The sequence below is a fragment of the Calypte anna genome, chromosome 8 (assembly GCF_003957555.1).
Source record: "Calypte anna isolate BGI_N300 chromosome 8, bCalAnn1_v1.p, whole genome shotgun sequence".
In the NCBI taxonomy this organism is placed as follows: domain Eukaryota; kingdom Metazoa; phylum Chordata; class Aves; order Apodiformes; family Trochilidae; genus Calypte; species Calypte anna.
The window spans coordinates 9,685,794-9,708,914 of NC_044254.1; the positions used below are offsets into that span (position 1 = coordinate 9,685,794).

At 41.1% G+C, this 23,121-nt stretch overlaps 1 protein-coding gene across 2 annotated transcripts in view; it reads left to right on the forward strand.

Annotated features, from left to right (window-relative positions):
- The first annotated feature begins 2,417 nt into the window (after positions 1–2,417).
- VAV3 (vav guanine nucleotide exchange factor 3) overlaps positions 2,418–23,121 on the forward strand; it is a 158,667-nt gene continuing 137,963 nt past the window's right edge. Inside the window, exon 1 of one of the 2 annotated variants that reach the window (XM_030455485.1) lies at positions 2,418–2,699. In XM_030455485.1, the coding sequence (XP_030311345.1) occupies positions 2,496–2,699 (204 nt within the window). In that variant the 5' untranslated portion in view covers positions 2,418–2,495. The remainder of the gene's footprint in view (positions 2,700–23,121) is intronic. The other variant, XM_030455486.1, reaches the window with a different exon arrangement.

Here is a 23,121-nt window from a genome sequence, read left to right on the forward strand (position 1 = left end):
TGGGTTAAGAAGTGTTGGATTGCTGCTATTAAGCCATGTAAAAAAGTTAGATCCATTTGAGCAACTAGCCTAAAGTGGGTGGGGTTTTTTGTTGTTTATGGATCAGAGCAGTATTCATATTTCTATAGCTCTGCAAAGGCATCCCAAGAGTTTATGTTGCCTTCAGGGTGCTGTACCATTGCACTGCTGGAGGCAGCCGAAGTGTTGATATGGATAACAGTGCAGATTTTTGCTGGTTTTAATATCTATATTTTCTGCCCTTTGCATTTCTTTCAGTGTCATGGTTTTTGTTAGGGAGGACAGCTTGCGGGTGTGACCGAATTCTTCCTCACTTATCACTTCATGTTTAACTTGTCACATGTTACCTACTAGACAGTGATTCACTGTATTCTTGATCAAACTGCTTGATGTTCTTTTTGGTGATGATAGCCAAGTGATCCTCGTGCAGGCTGTTAATTTCAGTCCCCTGTGATTTAAATGAAGAATTAAATTATCTCTAATTCTGCTTGATTGTAGGCAGCCCAGTACTTTCATAGCACGTTTATGTTGCAAGCTTACCTCTCAGCTGCTCAGAGATAAAATAATTAAAGTGTTGCCCTGAATAGGCAGAGATGGCAGTGACCAGGTGTTTGGGTTGAGGTAGTAAAATAGAAAAATCACATCTCCTGAGAACTAGGAGCTGCACAGGCTGCCCTGCCTGGGCTGGGAGGGACGTGCAGAGAGCAGTGAAGGCAGCATTGCTGTGGCAGCTCAGCTTCAAGTCACTCTCCCATCTAAAAGTTATTTGAAGAGTTTCATCCCAGCTGCACTGTCCTTGGAAATTAGGACCCCTTTTTTACTCTTGCGAAATAACTTGCTACTAATTGAGGATTATATTATATTATATTATATTATATTATATTATATTATATTATATTATATTATATTATATTTCTGATCCAACAGGCCAGGCCTGCCCAGAGCAGTTTTGGAAGCTCCTTTTGTGCTCCCTGAAAGCTGGAAGCCTCTTAAGCTTAGGAACCGAGCGAACACAAGCAGAGGTCTGAAAAGCAGGCTGGGTGCTTGCAGCTTTGTGTTTCTGTAGGAGTGGAACCAGACACTGTTCCCAAACGCGCAACACTTGTGCTTTCTAATTAGGTAGTAAGTTAAACCTATCACACGCTCTGTTGGGGATCGTGGAGCTGGAGCCTAATTACTTTCTGGGGGTGACGTTTTTCTTTTTGGGTGAGTGCAATGTGACGTGGTGAGCTGTCCTGTGCATGTTCTACAACCCTGTGTTTGTGACCCAGTTAATGCCACTTTTTGCTCCAGAAAATGCCAGGAATAGCAGGTAAATAACCTGTTTGTTTTTTTAATTATTATTTTTTTTAAGGCAGCATTTTAAGCTCACTGAACCATGCAAATCACTTGCGTACTTTAAAGAACCTCAGCGTTAATTCTTTTGGAAATTATTAAAAGCGTTTTTTTAACTGAGGCTGGAAAGCAGTTAAGCATCAGGCATCTTAACAGAGATGTGAAAACCAGGGATAGCTGTGGACCTTTTTGAATAATTGTTAGCATTTTTTTGTTAGAAGGTTTTCTCACCCTGGACTGTAAGATTTTCCCTCTATAAATTACACATTGTAGCACTTGAGAAGTGTCTTCTATGTTTTGTTTTCTATGGATTTCTGTTTTTTTTTCCTGTTTTTTTAATAGAGGAGCAAACAGTTTTTGTTCCCATTTAAGAGACTTTTTTTTTTTTTTTTTAAGAAAATAAGCTTCCACTGCTGCCTTAGAAATCCAAAGAAAATAATAGCTTTTGATATGCAGATGATGTGAACCCTGGTGTTTGTATTGTTTATTACTTTCAGAGTTTGCCTCCTTTAACTTAAAACACTTGCATATGTTTTGTTTTTTTTTTTTATTTGAAGTTGCCTGAATGCTTGTTGGAAGTTATTATGTTACTTTTTGGTTTAAACCTTTAATTAAAGTGCAAATAAAATTCAAGTCAGTTACTGCAATATGCTCCGGGGGAAAACGGAGGGAAATAATACTGTGTCATGATGGGCGCTCTCTGATTTCTAGAAAGGGTTCGAAAGGCATCTTTGTTAATGCCCGACAGCTTGCTTGGTTTGGCCGCTTCTGAGCCTTTAGCTGTTTTCTTAGTGCACGGATAAAAGACTGAAACCAAACCAGAAAGTAACACCGTTCCATGTTGTATACCAGCCTGTTGCAGCTGCATCTCGTTACCGCAGGCGCTTGTGGTTTGTGCCACCGCAGGTGCGCTGCAAAGAACGAAGGCGCGGAGCACCTTCCTCAGTGGTGCGGGGCCGCACCCGCCGTCACGGGGACAGCACCCGCCCCTGCGGGCTGTGGGGCGGTGGAGTGGGCCAGATCCGCCTCCTGGGGCGGGGCGGACACGGGGGTGGGCCGGTTCGGGCCGAGCCGGCCGCGGCGGCGGCTGGAGGGCGCAGCTGGGGCCGCCGCGGCCGCAGCATCGCGGCGTGGTGTGCGGGATGGAGCCCTGGAAGCAGTGCGGGCAGTGGCTGATCAGCTGCAAGGTGCTGCCTCCCAACCACCGGGTGACCTGGGACACGGCCCAGGTCTTCGACCTGGCCCAGACGCTGCGCGACGGCGTCCTGCTCTGCCAGCTCCTCAACAACCTGCGCAGCCACTCCATCAACCTCAAGGAGATCAACCTGCGCCCGCAGATGTCCCAGGTGCGAACTCCGCTGCGCCCCTCTCCGCGCCCCCTCTAGCCCTTCCGCTCCTCGTGCCGCGCCCGCGGTCTCCGCGCGCTTTGTCTGTGGCGCGGAGCGACCCGCGGGCGCGGAGGGGCAGCCGCCGGGTGCGGGGAGTTGGACGCACCCACGGCCGCTCCCCAGCCCCGAGCCTCCGCGCCCGGCCCGCTCCCGCAGGGCGGAGAGGGTGAGCTCCGTTCTGATCTGCGCGGTACCGCCCGCGGGCTCGGCGGGACCGAAGCTCCGGGCCGACGGATCCCGGAGGCTCGGCGAAGGCTGGCGGCTGCAGCGGGAAGAGGTTTGGGCCGGGAGACTGCGGAGCCCCCGTGGGGCCCTCCTCACATCAGGGCGGCTAGGCTGAGGGGCAGTGCCCCGCGGTGGTCCCGGAGCCACCGACTGAGCACTGCTGTGTACGTTACCAGTTAATACGAGCGCTTCGCAGTACTAAATGACTTTTTGTTTCTGTTTGGTTGTGGGGTTTTTTTGTTCCCCCCGGCCCACCCCTTTCATTTACCTAAATACGTGAGGGGAGGGAGATCGGAGAACTGGGAGCTTAAGAGGGAGGGAGCAGGGACAGTATTTCTGGAACGGTGCGGAGCTGCCTTGGCCGGGGGTGTGGGGAAGTGGGCGAGGGGAGCAGCGATACATTTGGCCTCTGGCCTTCATATCAACTACTGCGATCTGTAAAGCTCAGTGTTAAAGAGTGATAAGTAATTAAAGAGTGATTAGTAATGAAATCGTGTTCTTGAATAGCTGGTTGTCCGTCTTTTAGTATCTTTTATTCGTGCTTTTTTTTCCTTCAGACCCTTTTATGGTTAGTTTTTTAAATTGATACTTTGGTCAAATTCTAGTGAAGTGGGAAATTCATCTCCATTTGAACGGATCTTTTAGTTGGGACTGATGTTTCGTTACTGTGCTTCATAAAGCTGGTTTCAGATACCGAGATAAGGTTATATTAATAATTCACTGAGAAGAAGCTCACTTCCTGTCGTTGCTCTGTGTACACCTTTGCCTCCGCAGATGCAGTCTGCAAGGAAACTCAACTTCTTAGTCTTTCTAAAACGTTGGAAACCCAACACGTTGTAATATTTAAGTGTTAACGTTCTTCATCAGGTTTATAGGCAAAAGAAAAAAAAGCCACTGGTAATTAGGATGCTGGCAAAAAAAAAAAACAGTGGTCGCGAATTTTACTTTGGAAGGAAGCTTCTTTGTCCATGTTTTACTCACTAAGCCTGTTACTTTTTTTAACAACAAACAAAACAGCTATGTTTTACTATCACAGGAATGTCTTCTGTAAGATCACAGTGCAAAAACGGAAAAAACCCAAACTTACAAGTGTATTGCAGCTGGTCAGAATGAAAACTCCCAGGCCCTTGTACTAGATGTGAATGGTATAGAGGCTATCCCTGAGCCCTTGAGAGCTCGAGTGCCTGCTAGAATTGTGTATGCTGGGGCGGTGGTGATGTAGAGATGAGAGGGTGGACCCCTCTGAATATAAGAAATGCAAATAAATTGTCTCTCTGAACTGTTCAAACTATGAGAGTTTCAGGAGTTGCTAAACTGTATCACAGCTTTGGTTTATAGTCATTATAGTTAGTTTGATTGCTTCTAAACTGATCCTTTTTTCTATTTAGCTTGAAAAATTATAAATAATTTGCATAGGAACTGTTGGAAATTATTTCTCGCCCTGATTAAAATCAATAAAAAATATGGAATAGCTAACTCTGAATTAACTTCAGTAAGAGTTACTGTTGCTTGTCTGGACCAGTATTAATTTTATTTTTGTTTAGTTAAAACCATGGTGATCTCCTTCTCTCTACTAAAAATAAGTTTCAAAATGCTCTGCTTTCTTAGATGAGTTTTGGGAGTCCAGATTAATATTTAAATCTTTGAACTATGGATCATAATTGTAAATCTCATTATTTATAATGCATAATTTGAACTTGAGCCGCATATATGTATAATTTGGTTACTGAAATTCTTTCACAGCCATAACAGCCATAACAACATCCTTGCCTGTGTGTCTGTTCCATGCCTAAGGAACCTGCACTCCATGGTGCTGCAGACTGCTCTGTCCAGTGAACAGAAACAGAGAACTGGTGCTGGATCAAAGCACAGTGGATGATGCTACTGAGCATTAAATTTACTGGGAATGTTACCTTTGCTTCCAGCAAGATCAAGGTTGGATCATGTTAGTGTCTGCTGGAAAGGATCACTCAGTGACAATTTCAGAAATTGTTAATAAAAATGTGGGAGGTTGAAGTTCTGTAAGTTTCTTATACTTTGTTGCTAAACCTGTAAAGAGGCCTTAGAAATAACACATGCTGAAGTCTCAGAGGCTTGCAAAATATTAATTTGCTGAGATCTATTTGCAGTCTGGAGAGTTGAGCCACGTAAAGTACGAGTTTTATCAGAATACTTGTCTGTAAGGAAACTAATGCATTTCTTGCATTGTCAGATTTTGGGGTCTTGCAGGAACAGTAGCTAACCCTTCTGTTCCCTGTGGGATAGTGATTTATAGACATCAGAGGCATGGATTGGCATTTGTGTGGAAAACGTCTTGACTGCTGATTGCAGTCTACTTCAATGTGCTGCAGTTTCTGTGATGAATAGGTGAATCCTTTGAACCTCATGTGGCCCGCATCTGTCATCTAGAATTGAGCTGCAGTTCCTGTATTTCTTCAAATGATGCTGTTTTCTGCCACAAATTTTTAAAATCACTCAGGTTTGGCTGCACAGTTTTGGGCAGTAAAATGGAGAGTGAGAAGAGTGAATGAAGGCTTCACAAATGGGCCTCGTGGAAGGCAAACTGTTAGCTTTTAGCCTTGTGTCTTACTGCTCTTGTCATTTGTCAGGTCGTTCTCTAGGAGCTGAGTTTTCCTGTCTTGGGGGGGCTAGTTAGGAATGCAGCAGTGCCAAAGAATGGGCAAGTGAGAGATGGTGCCTCAGGCAGACTTGGGAGTAGGTGTCAGATCTGTGACACGAGAGAGTTGGGTTTCTTCCATTTTGTTACACAATTTTTTCAGAATGAATGTGGCAGATCAGATGTTAGCAATAGTCATCAGCTTTGCTCAGTTGACCTTGGTAACTCCTCCAAAGCTACATCAGAAGTCTAGAGGGGATTGTGCCTGGTGCTGCTGCCTTAGATGCCAATGTTTTGTGGACCATTGTTTGGTCAAACAGGAGCACTGTTGCTTTGCTGTGTAAGCACCTGACTGTTGCTGACTACAGGGACAGGAACAGAAACTGAGATATGAAATGGTTTGCAACACAAACACGTGCTCGACCAAATGGCAGTGGGTATGTTCTCTCTTATGGGCTGGCTAGCATGGTGGACTACGTGCCTTTGTCCCACCACCAGCCACACGTCTTGTGTCACAGCTGTACTCATGGGTGGGCTGCTTTATGCATTTGAAATCCATGGATGCAGACCCCTGTCTTTTTGGAGGGAACAGCGCCTGCCTAGGAGAAATGTCTCCATTGTTTTAGATTGCAAAATACGGGGTTTAGAAGCTATGTGAATGCTGTCAGTTTTTGTCTGTGTGTTTATGAAATATTTATATTTGGTTAGTGGAAGCTGCCTTTTGAAGAACAGAAGCTGATTCAGTCAGTTGTGCTTTCCAGAAAGGACACCTCAGATGTAAAGTATAAACTGAGCATAAATAAAGGACGAGCAGTGCTGTTGATTTGCCAAGGAATCTTTCCACCTCCACGCTGGCAGCTGAATGCTGCTTAGCTCCTCTCTGAAGAACTGGTGTGCCTCAGGGCCAGGTCTACCTCTGCAAAATCACATGGGCTTTGTATGGGATTAAAACTCTTGGGTTCAGGGCCATCCATATCCAGGTTTTTTTCCTGCTGTGACTGAACACAACAGGACAGTGTTGGCTCTACTAAGAGCTATTGTATCAAGGCCCAAAACCACTTTGCTGTTTGAATGACCATGAGCTAGCAACATTGGTTATGCTTCAGCCAATGCATGTGCCATCAGAAAAGGATATTTGGTAGATGGATCAAATAGTTTCTTTTGGCCTTTAGCTGTAGAGGAGTCTGAATCAGCCTTGAAAGCTGGTGTTGTGGAAGCAGTCATTGCAAGCACCATATGAAGAAGTGCTAAATCTTGCAGCTACTGGGAATAGAGCTGAAAGGGGGAATGTGCTAAATAAATTGCAGAGAGGTGACTGGCGTGCCAGTGCACTGCAGGGTTTCCTCTGATGTGCAGCATGGGTGCCTGCTGACAGTGAGGTGGAGGACGAAGCACTGCAGCTCAGCCTCTGCCTCTTCTGTGGGAGTTGTTCACTGTAGCTGTTCACTTTCCTCAGATGCCTCTTGGCTAATGCAGGCTGTTAAAAATAATACAAATAGAAGTGATCCAAAAGAGAGTACTAATCCCATAAACTGATTATGTTTAATCATAATCATACAAGTACATCAGTAATTTCTCACCAGAAATACAAAAGCTAAACTGATGGATTACAATGGATTTGTGGAAGATGTCATCTCTTTAATGCTTATCTTTTATCTTTAATACTTTGCAAAGTAGTTTTGAAATTTTTTTGCAAGCCATTTAGTTAATTTGTGAGAGATTGCTAAACAGGAAAACAGCACTTAGTGCAATAGTGGCATGGGAGCTTACTTAAAGGGGATGTTGACATAGATTAAGTATTACAAATAAAAATTTCCTATTATTTTAATAAAAATAAACTATTCTTCACTTTGTATGAAAATTCAGATGTTTTCTAATTTTAGATTGTTACTTTTTTATTTTGTCATCATGTATTCCAAAAGCAGTTTATTATCTTACCATCCATGTTATATTTGGGTTTGACAGCTGAGCTTTTGAGTAGTACTTTATATTTCTTGACTATAGTGGCATCAGGTAGCCTCAAGATGTGGCTGTGCTGTGGCATGCCTCTCCTTTTCCTCTGATCTTACTGCTGACTTGGAGCTTCTCTCTCACCCACAAATGAGAACCATGATCTCCTGCCCCTAACTCTGTGAGCATGCATCCCACCTCTGCGAGCTTCCTACAGGTGCTCCCCTGTGCTTTCCCCCCATGTGTGCCTCTCTGTAGGCATGCTGCTTGATTTAAAAAAAAATTTTTTTTTTTTTATTTCCTTCCAAATTTTAGCCTAGGCGATCATGCCAAGTGTCAGGGTATCAAACTTTGTGTGTCATATGGTTCAGCAAAGGAGGAGATGGGAATCATCTCTTCACATCTAAAAGGGAAACAGTGGAATGTTGTGGAATGCGTGTGCTAACCTCTGTGCTTGGGAATGTGTTTTAGGTCTGGGATCTTAGGAAGGAATAGATAAATTAAATAAGAAAATATAAGGGATTTGGGGTGGTGCTTGTGGCCTTTCCCAGGAGTCACAGGGTATCAGTAAAGTATTCCTTCGGCAGAGAGATCTTTGAGAGAGCTGGTGTGTAAAATTATTGTGTTTCCTTGTTAAGTTATGTGCTAGGTTATTAAGAACTACAAAGGCATATTTAAATTAAAAAAGTTTTTCTGAAACTGTGAAACATTTCTGGCTTGAACAAGAGTGTGGGGGCTGATACATTTTTAAAAAAGTGTATAGAAAGAAGAGACGTTAAAAAACCACAAACCAACCATCTTTTAAAATTATTTATAAAATACTGTATATTCAGTGTAAATGCTGTTTAGTGGATCAAACTATTTTTACATAGTTTTTAATTTTATTTCCATGATTCACCTCAATGGAATCTGTAAGATATGTACTGTAAAGATATACTTATCTATATGTGTTATGTATACATATATATATCTTACATGTGGCAAAATTGGTAAAATATTTTGAACAAGAATTTGTTCAAAGCAAAACCTTAATATGACCTTTATGATTTGTGCTAAGAAAAGCAACTGACAAAAAGTAAGTGACCCAGTTTTTCTGGTAATTCTAGGTAATTTTTTTTTCTGGTAATTTCTAGGTAATTCTTCTTACCCTAAGAAGAAGGAGGAAAAAATATTTGAAAACTGATGTAATGATTTTTTTTCAAATGGAATCTTTTTGGTTGAGTAGGAAGGGAACACTGCAGTTGTACTGTATTTTAAAGCTTATTTTAGAAGTTATATTTCTTATACAGTTATTGAATGCAGCACAGGCATCTTGCCAAGAATTGTCTCAAATGTCCCCTTCTGCACAAAATTTTAGTGTGCTGGGAGTTGTCTAATGCATTAACAGGAAAAATACTTGTACTGCTTTCACACAGTGGATTATTTAAATTCATGATTGTTTATGGCACGCTGCTGGGTTGTGTCAACTAAGCCAAGTTCATCTCTAAGCCTTCTTGAGTACAGCTGGGAAACCTGTGATAGTGGGAAGCTGAAGGACTACTTCTGAAAATAACTGGTAAATCAAAAATACTTAAGGGGAAAGAGAAGGATATATAAGGAGGAGAAAACAGTCCAAAGAAATACAAGTTAGAAAGAGTTGTCAGGAAAAGCTGGGAAACTGGACTGAAGGACGTGTCAGTAAGACACTTTGATTTTGAGAGAGGACAAGAAAAACAAGGTAAAACCAGAAAGCCAGTCTTGGGTATGCTATGTTATTTAATGATAATGACACTACCATTTAAAGATGGCATGCTAGTCTCAGTTAGGACATACTGCCTGCTCTAGGACTGTTAGGTCCAAGAGGTTATTTTCCAGGCTGCAGCATTGCACATCACTATGGGTTAGTACTGTAGGTTCATGCTATTTGTGTGCTGGTCACAGATCTTGGATTTCTCACCCTCTTTCTTCCCCCCTCCTCATTTAAAGGTCGAAAGAGTTAATAGAATTTAAATGGATTGTAGTTAATAAAGGAAATACAGAAGGTAAGGAGGGAAAGGGATGCAAGATTAGAGGCCAGAGACCTGCTGGTGGGCAAGAGAGGAGGAAACCGTGCAAGAAGCGTCGTGGCCATGTCAGTGAGAGGACCTGGCAGATCCTGGCCTGGCCAGGGAAAGGGAGAGTTTCCTGCTGAAGTGATGTTGGCTTCCTGAGCAGCTGACTGAGGTGGGAATAGAAGAAGTGCCTGTGGCTGCAGAGGAAATGGGTGTGCTCCCTGCATCTGCCGTGGTCTGGGGGGAGAGGGGCTCATGTCTAGACCAGGCTGATCACCGCCTGGCTCCTCCCCTGCCTTTCGTGGGTGTATCTGAGTACAGAGGAAGAGATACTGCTTTATTAGGTCACTGACAGTTTTATCTTCTTTAAGGCTGTCTTGATAAAGAGGTGTCAATTTTTGAACTCGTTCCCCCAGTATTAAAATTTTATTTGTAGTTCTTTAAAAAACAAATCTCATTAAAACCCTTTGATTTTTATTCTCCTTTCTGTTGATCCAAAGCAGCGTTGAAGTACTTCCATATTATTACACAGTACTGCATAGCAATGTTTTATACTACCTTACGCTGTTATTTCAGTATTTTAAAAATTCTGTTTCACAGAGAAATATGAATTGATGCATTATTTTTCAAATTGGCTATTCAATTTTCCCCTATGTTTTATAGTTACTCAGCATCTGGACCTACCTTTTCTTGCCTCTTATTTTGCTTTGATAAGCAAAGTTTAAGACTTCGGGCATTGTGAAATACCAGCTCTTTGCTAAGGCTTGTGATATGTAAAATGCAATCTGAACTGACACATTGATAGTGAAGTTTTGAGTTTTTGTATTTAGGAGGAAGATGTTCTCTCAAAGTATACTGGATGTTATTGGCTCCAGTTCAACACCTATGTCAAGTAATAGGATATGTGATTCTTTTTACATTTAGAACATGACACCTTAGTCACAAATTGCATAATATAGTGATATCATATCAAAGCCAGTCATGTACTATTTAAAACAGTCTTGCAGATCTACACATGTGAACTAATGTAATTGGTAAAATGAGGTTCAGTAGCCTTGCATTACAATAAAAAATATTTTGGACCTGTAAATTGCCTTTCAATCAGAATTTTATGCTGTAATTGGTTAGTTGGGGTTCATTTTACGTGTAATTAAAATAATTGAAAGTTATTTTAAGTGATACAGAGAATAGGGTATGATTGCCTTGCAGAAAGAAACAAATATTTATTTAATGTTACAGCTATAACAAAATATTTTCTGAAAAAAAAAGGGGCATTTTTGAAGTGTATTTTTAACTGGTAAAGCTTAATGGGACAAATTGACATATTTCCAAAATCTTTACATTTGAAATACCCCTTGAATCCTTGGTAGCATCAGTTTTACCTATTTGTGTCTGAGTTATTTAAGGGTATATACTGTGGAATCTCTGTTTAGGATGGTTTGTATCATTGTTTGTTCCTACATTCACGTTGCTTCTACATGGAAGCCTTCTAATCCACTAAAGTGGAATCACTGAACCTCAGCCTTTGAAAAATATGCCTGTCAGAGCAGTCTCACTTCACTCTTGTGGAGGAAATCTCTTGCTAAAAAGACTAATTAATTGTTTTTTCTGCCCACGCTCTAAATTATTAGTGTAATAATGACAGCATCATCATAGCATGTGGTTTGCTTGCATGTTGGCAGCTTCAGTGATTGTCTTCAAATTCCTACCAGCTACTACTCCATGTAGCACTGGTGCCTTGTATTAGCTGATATGGCTGCCCGTTTTGTTTTTCACTCTGGATTACTTGGAGTAAATATGTGTGATTCCAGTGCAGAGATGGTTCAAGCTAGGTGCAGGACCACAGCTTCACTGCACTAGCGTACCTATGAGATTCTGGGTGTCTTTGGATGGAGATATGGTGATGATACTGTCCTACCATGTGAACTGTAACTCAAGGTAAATGTTCATTATTCCTATTTATCTCTGTAGCATTTATATTAAGCTTCAAATTTCTCCTTCTTGGAGGATAAGCAGAAAATAGGAAACATTAGCGAGAATGTTGGGACTCTTGCTGTTGCCTGTAGCTCCTTCTATTCTTGAAACAAAGAGGGAGACTGAAATTCCCCTGCAAGCTCCTGCCTTTGGGCTCACAATCAGTTGATGTCTGGTTGATTGAAAAGAGATTTGTGCCAAGCTCTAAAAGCCTAACTTATTTAAGCAGATATTTTGAAAAGCTCTTCCTACTTTGCAGTTCAAGTTTTGCATTTTAAAGTAGTACCTGTTTTGCTAATTTGCACCACCAAGTTCTGTGAGTAAATATTTAAGTTTCATTTTCTCTTAGTGGTTTACCCTACACATGTATGTACAAGGTGATGCAGGATTTCAGGTTGTATTGCATAGTTCTCTGAATTGGCTTATTTTGAAATTGCTTATTTGAAGTACTGATGGAAATTTTTGCTGAGTTTTGATTTGATTTTTCCACTTTTTTTTTGTGTATGTATATCTTGCATAGGTTTTGAGATGGTATGAAGTAATAGTTTTTGGGCCTTACTAACTTTGGGCTAGTTTGGGATGGGAGTGTGTCCTTTTAGGGTTGTTAGTTTCAAGGGAATTTCTTGAGCATTTTTTTAAAAGTGGAGAATATGTTAAAACCATAAATGATCTTTAACATGTGTGTAAATCTACTGAGGGTTTTATGGAAGCTGTGAGTCCTAAACGGGGTTCACCTGAGTATTTTTGGTTTTAGTTCTGCTTGTTCCTCTTATGTCCTGATTTTTCTTTTATCCATCTCGAAGCAGGCAGAGAATTTACCCACCGTGCTCAGATGTGAATCACTACAAGTCATGAGAAAGTTATTCAAGGTCTGTGTTCCTTCAGTTTGCAGTTGTGGCTGGCAGCACTCAATACAGGGATGCACCTTCTTTGTGAATTGTGCTGAAGCCACTGATTTCAGCGTAAAGTAATCTGAACAGATGGCAATCTTTGTAAAAGCTGAGGTTTAACTCCGCATTTGTTCTTGTGAGTGATGCCCTTGAGCAATAGTGTTGGTTAGAAGGACTGTGTCTTAGAAAATGCTTGTCCCTACCATCTCTGTGCAGTGGTAGGTTTTATGAAGCATTATGGAAATGACTCGAGTAATCCTATTGGAATGCCTCTATAGTCGTGTCGGTCCTATAGAGTTCCCTTCCTGGTGGAAGACCCCGGTAAATCGCTTATTTGAGATGAAAACATTTTCTGAGTGTGACCCGTGTGATTTGCATGTGAATGCAGACGAGATGGGAGAGGATGCGGGTGCTGGAGCGGATGAGACACGCTGGGAACTAGGGGGCTGCTCTTCACAAGACGCTTCTAAGCAGCATATTACAACTTTCTGTTTCTTCCTAGGTCTAACTGCTCAGATGCATGGATGTCTAGGGAATCTGCTTAATTATAACTACTTGCATTCTCTTTCCTGAGACTTAAGGTTTTTGTAGTTTGTAAGCCACATGGCACATCACATTATTTCAAAAGCAATAATGAATGTAATGTGACCAGTGTTAAAAATACCTTATGAAATAATAAAAAAAAAATCTCTTGCAGCTGTGTGTGGGATTCCCAGTTACAATGACATAGTGTTCCTGGAGGGCTCTTTTTTAAAAAAACCCCAAAACCCAAACATTGTAAATTACTTGCTATGGCCAAAAGGAAGAAATTAAAGAACTGCTAATTAAAACAATTCCTGAAACAAGAGGGAATGTACTTTGTAATGTTGTCTCTTTAACACACCTGGCTAGGAGCAGGCTTGAGCAGTAGATCCTTCTTGCACCATGGTGGCTGTGAATTCATGTGGCCTTTGATTGGCAGTGAACAAAGGCTGAGGTGTTTTCCTGTCAGGGTTTAACACTGGCTCAGCAATTAAACCGAATAACTGATGCTCTCTATTAATCTCTCTCTCCTCCTTGATAAAGAAAGGAGAGAGAATAAGGGAGAGAGACTTATGGGTTGGAAACTAAACTACACAACTTCAATGAAACAGTAATGATAAATAGGAAAAATTACTAAATATATACAAATATACAGGAAAATGGAAACCACATTCCTCTCCCCTTTTCCCCAATAACTCTCACGTCACCACCAAGGCTGCAGGGCAGCCCTGGGAAAGTCCAGGCTGGACTCCTGGAATCAGCAGCAGTCGGGAACTGGAGGCAGGAACACACAGATATGGGCTGGCACGGATCAGGACCACAGGCAGACGAATGGACGGAATCCTTCCAGGATGCCGGGGGAAGGAAGGGAAGCAGGAAATCATGGCTTGGCCCTCGTGATCCCTCAAATTTATACTGAGTATGACGTTTGTGGGATGGAATACTCTGTTTGGTCAATTCTGGCATCTATCTTGTCCGTTCCTCCCCAAAGCAGGGCTGCAGGTGGGACCTCTTTACTCCTTCTGGAGGGTAAAAGTTTTTCCTCAGAGATGAGCAGTGTCCTTGGCTCTGCATACCAGTCTCTAGCAGTAACTATAAACATCAAGCATTATCAGTTCTAGAAGCACACACTGTCTGAGAAACGTGCTGTTAATTTCAGCAAGTGCAACCACTTACGAGAGACTTAGCTAAAAGCAAAAGTACAAGACAGAAAATCACCTTTATCCTGGCCCAAACCAGGACATTTCCTTAGGGGAAGAACTGTTTTTGTAGTGGGATTTTTCTGCATAGGTCTCCTGATGGTGATTGTCATATTAAGAACTCTGTCTTTTTGGTTCAGAACTCTGTCACCATTTCCATGATATGGGAGGACAGGCTTGGGAAATGGCCTGTCTTAAAGACAGTTTTCAAAATTAGCAGCTCAACGTGCAACACCACAAATATCCTTTGCTAAACTGTTTGTTTTGAAATAAGACTCCTAAGTGATGTAACATTTTCATTCCAGTGAGAACAGTGATTTCATCTTAAGTTGTTTGTAAAATTTATGGTGGACCAGTTCTTCAGGAAAATTAGTTCTCAAAAAGTTTTGCAGAAATGCCATTCTTGGGAGACATTCTTTAAATAAACCCTTGGGAAAAGAAAAGCAATAGTATTTTGTTTTCCTGTTTTGTACTGAATATCATTAGAGTTTGACCTCAAAATCCAGTGCTTCAGTAAAGTCATGTTAAAGTTTAATGAATTAAGCTGCCTTTGATCTTGATTTGAAAGAGCAGCAGATTTTGAAATATTAAGATTTCTGTATGATGTTTTATCTTCCTGCCAGTTCTGCTATTGACAACCTCTCTTCACTTTTCCCATTTTCCTCCTCACATTTTTCTACCTTGGCTCTAGTGGCTTGATTTCATCTATCATGTCCCTAAACTCAGGCTGTTCTTTAAGATGTATTGCTCTGATAGGTCTGGGCTTTGTTTTTTATTTTTTAATCCCAACTTGGTTTTTCTTTCTTTACTTCTTGTCTCTATTTCTCCATTATTTTGCCTCATCTCTGTTCTGCACCTTGTTGTGTGCTCTCTTCTCTCAATTTGGACTACATTACGTTCCCCTTCTCCATTTGCTTTCCTCGTCCCTCTGGTATTTTGTCCTGCCTCCAGTGCATCTGTTTCCTCTTTTCTGATGCTCTTTCTTCCTTTCAGCTGTTTCCCTTGCCTAGTTGTTTTTACTATTACTGTTGGCTTCATCCCTCTAGAGATCCTCTGAAACCTGTTTCCTACATGGACGAGAGCTTGTCTCCTCAGGAAGCTGCTTTCTACATAGGTGAGAGGGCCTGACAGAAAGGCTTTTAGGACCAAGGAACACAGGAGTTTCAAGGGACCACACAATCCTTGAACAGCAATTGCATGTTGGGTTGTTTGAAGCTGGTTTTTAGTGGTACTTTTTGTAAATGGTGATTGCGTTCCTTGTACCCATTATTTTAAGAATTTCTGCCTTCTTCCTGGTGCAGCTAGAGGTTTCCAATTTATGTGAGCATGTCCCCAAATTTTTGTGGCTTGCTGCAGGTGACAGGGCAGATTCCTCTAGTGGGGAGTGAGTCTGCAGGCTGAACCAGACACTGCTGCTGGAAACTTGACTGCTCCCCCTCCTAGGGGTGATGTTGGTTCCACTGTGTCAGTGCTTGAGCTTGTTTCTGGAGTTGTGTCCTGAGGGAGCAGTTAGGGAAAGGAATGGTACTTATTTTTAACCACTTTGCAGATTAATTATCCATGTTGCTTGCAAGGCAGAAATAGCCAGCCCTGCTAGCCAGCACATTCATCCCTTGGCTTCCCCATGTTGGGCATCCATGGTTTCTTTCTCTCTTTTCCTTCGAGTTCCACATACACTTAAGGGGCTTATAGACATGAATCAACCACTGCAACTAAGTATCTGTATCATAGACTCATAGAAAGTTAGGGCTTGGAAGGGACCTTGAAAGATCATCTAGTCCAGCCCCTCTGCCAAAGCAGGGTCACCTATAGCAGGTTACACAGGAATGTGTCCTGGTGGGCTTTGAATGTCTCCAGGGAAGACTCTATAACCTCCCTGTTCCAGTGCTCTGTCACCCTGACAGTGCAAAAAATTTTCCTTGTATTTATACAGAACTGCCTGTTCTCCAGTTTATAACCGTTGCCCCTTGTCCTATTGTTAGTCAAATAAAAGCATTTGCAACGCCATAGTATCCCTCAAGGAATACCTTGATAGCTGATGGCAACTATAAATCAGGTTAGGTAGAAATTTAAGAATAACCTTATCAGAGATTATTTAGAAACTCTATAAAATTGGATTCACACTTGAGTTTGTTTCTTCAGGTTTCTGGTGTTTTGCTCGCTTGCTTTCCGTGGACAGACACAGTCTTTATAGTCCTGGTATAATTTATAGGTGTTGCAGGCAGAGAAGGAGGTGATGCCCAGCTGGTTACTCCACCAAAGTCTGTGGTTGTGCTGTAATTGAGAGCTCTGTAGAGTCAAGGAATAAATGGTCAAAAAAATGTCCTGCAAACAAGCACCTCTTGTCTTGACTAGTTTACATTATTTCTCCCCTCATACAGGCTGAAGCAGTTCAATGTTAGCATTTGAGTGTTATTTTTTTAATGGCTTTCCGAGGGCTGAGTTAAATTTTTATCATGCAGTTCCTGGTTTAGTGGAGAAACATGTATTTGAAGAATATTTATTGTGACATTTGTCATACTACAGTGGCTGATTTTATGGTTTCATATCAGCTGAAGTACTAGAGAAGCTTTTAAACTATTTGTTACATGATGAGATTTTTGATGAATCCAGGTCAGCAATTTTTAATTTTAAAAGTAATTTTTAATTTTAATTTTTAATTTTTTTATTGTTTCACAATTGGATCCTTCTTAACTTCAGAATAATTGTCTTTGCATATCTTTTCAGAACTGAAATGCACTATTGAGAATGAGGTGGCTGTTGTTGGGTTTTCTAGTTGCATTGATTCTTTCCATCATCAAAGTTTTCCATTCTTTAGTCTGGCACACTGCTTCATGTTTCCTTCAACTGTATACACTTTTTTTTTTTGTTTTGACAGTGAATTTTAACTAGGGAAATTCCTTTATAAAGTTGTTGTACTCTTAAATTTTGTCTTATTCTTCTCCAGCTGTTATTATGTTTCTGTATTCACTTACTGATGTTCAGGACAGGAGTGATTGCTGTTATCCTTCTCTTCTGGGTATGCTGCACCTCCTGTATCACCTACACCTTTGGCCTGTTTTACTGGATTCCTGATGCTTGCTTCTGTGGTGTCATCTTATTTCCAGTAGGATTTCCCTTTCCTATAAACAAACATGTTAGGGGTGGGCTGTGACGTTGTGGAGGTATTTCTGCATTTCAGAAAGTAATGCTCTACTCCATGCCTGAGATTTCTTCCCTCACTGGAAGTATTGATTGGAAGTTTGTTAATGTCCCAGGGGGAAAGTAAGCTAGAGATCTGGAGTAGCTGGAAGGTGCATGATGCATGATGACCAGATACTTTGTGGGTTTTTATGTTAACATTAGAAAAATTATTTTGGTTATGTCTGCTCCCTCCTATTAATGGTAATAGAGTGCTGGTTGCTTTAAAGGGGAGCTAGAAGTCTTCCAAGAATTACAAGGAACAAATGAATGAATGATAGATCATAGAATCATAGAATCAGACAGGTTGGAATCATAGAATCAGACAGGACCTACAAGATCATCAAGTCCAACCCTTGATGTTTACATTTTTCCAGTAGGCTTTGAAATGGATATGATTTTCTTTTTTTATTCATCAAACTTCACTCCTACTGGAGTGCCGGCTGCCGGCGGCCATTGTCGGGGCGGGCTCTGCCGCTGCCGCCCCCGCCGCCCCGCCCGCCGCCGTCCCCTTTGTCACCGCTCCGGGCATGCCGCCGGGACGCGGGCAGGGCGACCGCCGGGCCTAGAGCGCGGCGGCTGAGCCGCCCCCGCCGCCCATGGCCATCCCGGCGCGGCCCTAGCGCCACCGCCGCCGCCATGAGGAGCTCTGCCATGGCAGATGGAGTGATGATTCTTCCCGTGCTGCTGCTGCTGGTGTTTCCCTCCCTGAGCTGGCAAGATGAACTAAATATGGTCCACTATGAATGTGTGTGTGAAGGCATGTCCTGTGGGAATGGAGATCGTTGCCAAGGCCAGCAATGTTTTGCTTCCCTGAGCATTAATGATGGTGCTAAGGTTTACCAGAAAGGCTGCTTCCAAGTCTATGAACAAGGGAAAATGACCTGCAAAACACCTCCGTCCCCCGACCAAGCTGTTGAGTGCTGCCAAGGATACCTGTGCAACATGAATATCACTGCACAGTTGCCCTCTACTAAAGGGCAAACCTTTCAAGGAGAAGCTGCAGGTTACAGTGTGGAAACACTAATCATCGTTATACTGTCTCCAGTGATAGTGTTGATAGTTTTTTCTGCAGTAGCAGTGCTGATCATACGGAGAATACAGAAAAACCATATGGAGAGGCTCAATTCTAGAGATGCAGAATATGGCACAATTGAGGGACTCATTGCATCCAACGTTGGAGACAGCACGTTGGCAGATTTATTGGATCATTCCTGCACATCTGGAAGTGGTTCTGGGCTTCCTTTCTTGGTACAAAGGACAGTGGCTCGCCAGATCACACTTGTGGAGTGTGTAGGAAAGGGCCGCTATGGCTTTAGCAGACATTCAGATAACTTGTGTTTCCACAAGTTAGACTGCTGCCTCGTTCTGCCCTGGGGAGACTTTGGAAGCAGATGGGAAGGGCTCAGCAGGGCTGCTGTAGGAGATTTTGCCAAGAGTATGTACTGAGATGCTCCTCTCCTAATGGGGTTGCTTCTGGCTGGTAGCGGGTCTTGACTTGGCTTTTTCTTTTGGTAGATCAATGAGTCATGTTCAGAAGTTCAGTCAGTTTGGGCAATTGTGTGTGGCAGAGCTCTTCTCACTTGGGAAACAATGAGTCATAAACTTGTGAGTTTCCAGTGCTTGGTACAGAAAATACGTAGGTGCTCTCATAATTTCATTCAGAAATGAAGGAGCAGTGCAAAAGTTGAATTAGATAGCATACTTCAGGTCCCCACTTTATTCTGACTTTTGGTCTTATTTGTAAAAGCATGAGTTGAGAAGGTAGCACATTATTTTAAAAAATGAAGACATGCTAGTTTCTGGAAAAGAAACAAACTGGATCTTAATACAAATATCTCCTGAACAATATAGCCACAAAACTACTTACAATTGTCTATTCTAATTATTTTGCCTATTTACTACTGTCTTGCCCTTGTTTCACATTCGTCACTTTGATCCATTCAAAAGGATGTTGCCAAATCATTTTTCTGTCTAGTTGTTCACCCTACATTATCTTTTTTCAACAGATTAAACAAGCTTGTCCTTTGCAGCAGAGACCCAATGCTGCTCTTCTGCTTATCTGACTTAAATGCAAGAATCAGCCTTGGCAGTATTATGATGTTCACTTCTCTGAAAACAACTCTCATTATTACTTCTGTGCCAAGTGTCATCTTCACAGAGGGGCAGGGGAGTATCTGTCATCATTATAAATTCCTAGTTACAAATTGCATACCTGCTGATTTGGTTGTTTTCTAATCTCCACAAGCTTTGTTGTCTTGCCAAGTTATTATCCTCTTCAGAGGACAGTAACTAGTCCAGGATCATACTGTATGTTGCTAAGGTTTAATTGTATTTAGCTAAATAGTCTGTGGAGCAAAATAATAGTAAACAAAATCAGACTAAAACTGGGCACCCTAAACTGAAATCGGGGCTTCCTAGACAGTGGTAAAGATTGGCTACAATGTTTGCTTTCAGTAAGTTATTTAAAAAAGCACTAAAGGAATCATTTGTTTTGAAGTGCTGCTCTGTTAGGCAATACAGTAAGCTGATGCCTGTTTAGAGGTATGAAAGTATGTTATAGCAGCTGTTTGTACTGCTTTTGTAGGTGCTCTTTTGTCTAATAGATTTTAAAAAAATGTTTGTATACAGCTTGCAGATAGATGCTTTCACTATCCTTAGGTTATGTTACTATGTTTCTCTTTATGTATGCATCACTGCCAAACCAGTAGTAAGTTACTGCTCATACAGAAATATTTTTAGTCGTGACAAGAATTTTTACATAGACTTGTGCAAATAGTTAGGAACTTGCTACAATTTTGAGGTACCTTTTAAATTTTAATGTTGTTGATGGTATTTAGTTTATATTGATAGATATGTATTTATAAAGACAAGCTAAATTTTGTCCTGTTAGCATACACTGTTATGAAAATATTTTTTCTATGTGTATGATCACATTATGATTTTAATACGATTAATTTTAGCAGTAGAAAAAGCAGAATTCAGCCTTCATTACTAAGTTTAGAAGAGCAGCAAAACACTGAGGACTTCTGATATTACTGGTTATCAGGTCGCTGCTATGGTAGAATATTTCTGGCACTGATGTGCATATTTGTAAGTTAGAGAGATGAAGATGTGAGCACCAAATGGTAACCATTTACACAGACCTTCTTTCAGGGATGGGGAATAGCTTTTAAAGATGTTTTAAACAAAGCTTCAGGAAAGTTGCCTTTCATGAGGTCACCAATATATGTGCAGTGTTTAGAGTAGTGCAGTAGATTAGAGACTGGGATGATTTCTTAAAAATACTTTAAAATGGTCCCTAGTGCACTTGGACACTTGGAATTATGTAGAACATTATTATTTTTCTCAGAGTATTCTGTACTTCTAGCAAGAGGTGAAAATATCTGGAGGCAAGATAATAGTGCATGACAAGGTATTGGTGGTATTGGTATTGTCTCATGCATGACCTCTTGTTCTGCGCCCTGCTCTGAACAGCTGCTCCTGGGCTTCATCAGCACCCCTTGATTTTGTAATCTTGTTGAAAAGGCTGTTTTTTATGTGTAGTCTTGCAGGATCTCCTGTGGACTTCACCTGCTTTGGCAGGGAGGTTGGACTTGATAATCTGGTGGCCACGTACTTAATTTCAAACCCTGATTGTACTGTTGCAAATTGCTCAGCAGACTGAGAGTTCAGAAAATTTGAAATTATACTTTGCTGCAGAGCTTTCATAGTATTTGGTTTATTAGCCATTTAGTTTTTTTAGCCTATTTCAAATACTGACTTGTGCTCTACTGTTTTAATTTTTTTTTCCATTAATATCCCTCCTTTTCATGAGAACCATGTTCATGGTTGTGTTTTACTTAGAGGTGCCAAACTGACATCCTTTGAAATAAAGTTTTGGACCATTCATTGGTATACATCAAAGGTTACTGTGAGGCATGGTACCAATATGATTCACTTGTAACATCAAATGTACCACATATAGAGGTGAAGTTGAATTTCCAAGAGCATTCACTCATTCACCCATTTGTCTCTGTTGAGATGATCACAGCTCTTAATTCATGTGAGTGGAAGTAGGTGTTTATGTGATTTTTTTGACTCATATCCCACACAAATTTGGGCTGCCTTCAATGATGTTTCATTTTGGCAGACAGCTGTGGTGGGTGAATGCGGTCTTTTAGACAGCAAGGATCTATGATGATGTACAGCTGCAGCATTTATGTCAGGTTTGCCTTTCACAGAATCACAGTATTGTTGAGGCTGGAAAAGACCTCTAAGATGATTTAGTCCAGCCTATGACCTAACACTACCACACTGGCTAGACCATGGCACTGAGTGCCACATCCAGCCTTTCATTGCTTGTTAGCTTTCTTAAAGAAGGAAACCTACTGCAGCTTTGTACAGGGTCATCTGATTTGAAGTTGGTTTTGTAAATCAATGTTGCTGATGGTATATTTTGTTCTAAAACATATTGATTCTTGCATTATATCAATATTTCACTTTGAATTCCTTAAATAGGAAGATTACACATCACTGAAGAAATGGAGTGCAGTTTGTCTAATGCTGGTTGGGACTCTTCAGAGGGACTCTGTGGAAAACAGCTGTGGATACAAAACCATTAGTCTCTGTTTTTAGAGTTTTTTTTTTTTTTTTTCTACTTTTTTTAAAATTAACTTTTCCCTTGGAATTTTCTGCAGTTTAAAAGTGTCAACGTTTTTGCGTCCTGTTTATCACAGGAGCTGTAATTGTGAATCAAACTTCTCTTTCATCTGCTTCAGTATCTCATCATCATCCAGAAGAGGTTCTTCAGAACAGTAATCTGTTCTCATAGGGATCTCTGCAGGATGTAACACCCAAGGTCTTTTGCAGAGTGCATTTGCAGAGGCTTGTTTTGTATCCAAAACATTCATTATGCTATCATGCAGTATGGCTCATTATGCTATGGCAGTTTACTGCATAAGCCACATTGCTTCTGTATTACGCAGTTGTGGTCTTCTCTTTTAAAAAGGATGTAATAAAATGAGAAGGGTGCAGAGAAGGGCAGTAGAGGTTTTCAGAGGAATGAAACAGTAAGGAACAACTTGGTAAAAGGATTTTTCAGCTTCGAAAAGAGGCAACAGAAGGGGAGAAAATGAGAGGAAAGAGAAAATTAATTGTTGCCCTTTCTAGTGTGGAAACACAAAGATACTGGTTGGAAGTTGTAGGTAGCATATTCAAGTAAGAGGGGACACTTTACCAAACCGATTTGAGTGTGTTCTACTTGACTTTTTTTTAACACTAAAGCTTCAAAGTGTGTGTGGTCTCTGTAGTAGCTTTTACGTATTTCCAAAAAGCTGTATCATTAACACTGGAAGTGTGTTTAACTCTCATTTCTGGTAATGTTCCAAATAAAAAAGTCTTAGAAATCATCCAAATAACATTTTTCTTCTAGAAGACTTGCTGTCGTGTGTAAGTTAAAGCATGAGAGTTTTAAAATGCTGTAATTATTTATTTGTGGAATAAATAATATTAAGCATTTTCCCTCATTGTAGGATGAAATATTTTACTTGAAATACCTACATTTCTCTACTCAGTGGAGATCCTGCCAGACCTGGGGTGCCACCATCTTTTTAATAATGTGGTCTGAGGTTAAAGTCTGGAAGGAAGGGGGGGGGGTGTGTTGACAACCCATCTATATAATAATATAGTACCCATCTGCTTTTAATACTGCTTTAACTGGTCTGTGCATTATCTAAAACCATTACAACATTGTGAAGTTGTATTGCTTTAGGCTTCCCATTCTGTTGTGATCAACAAACCCTTCAGAGGTGT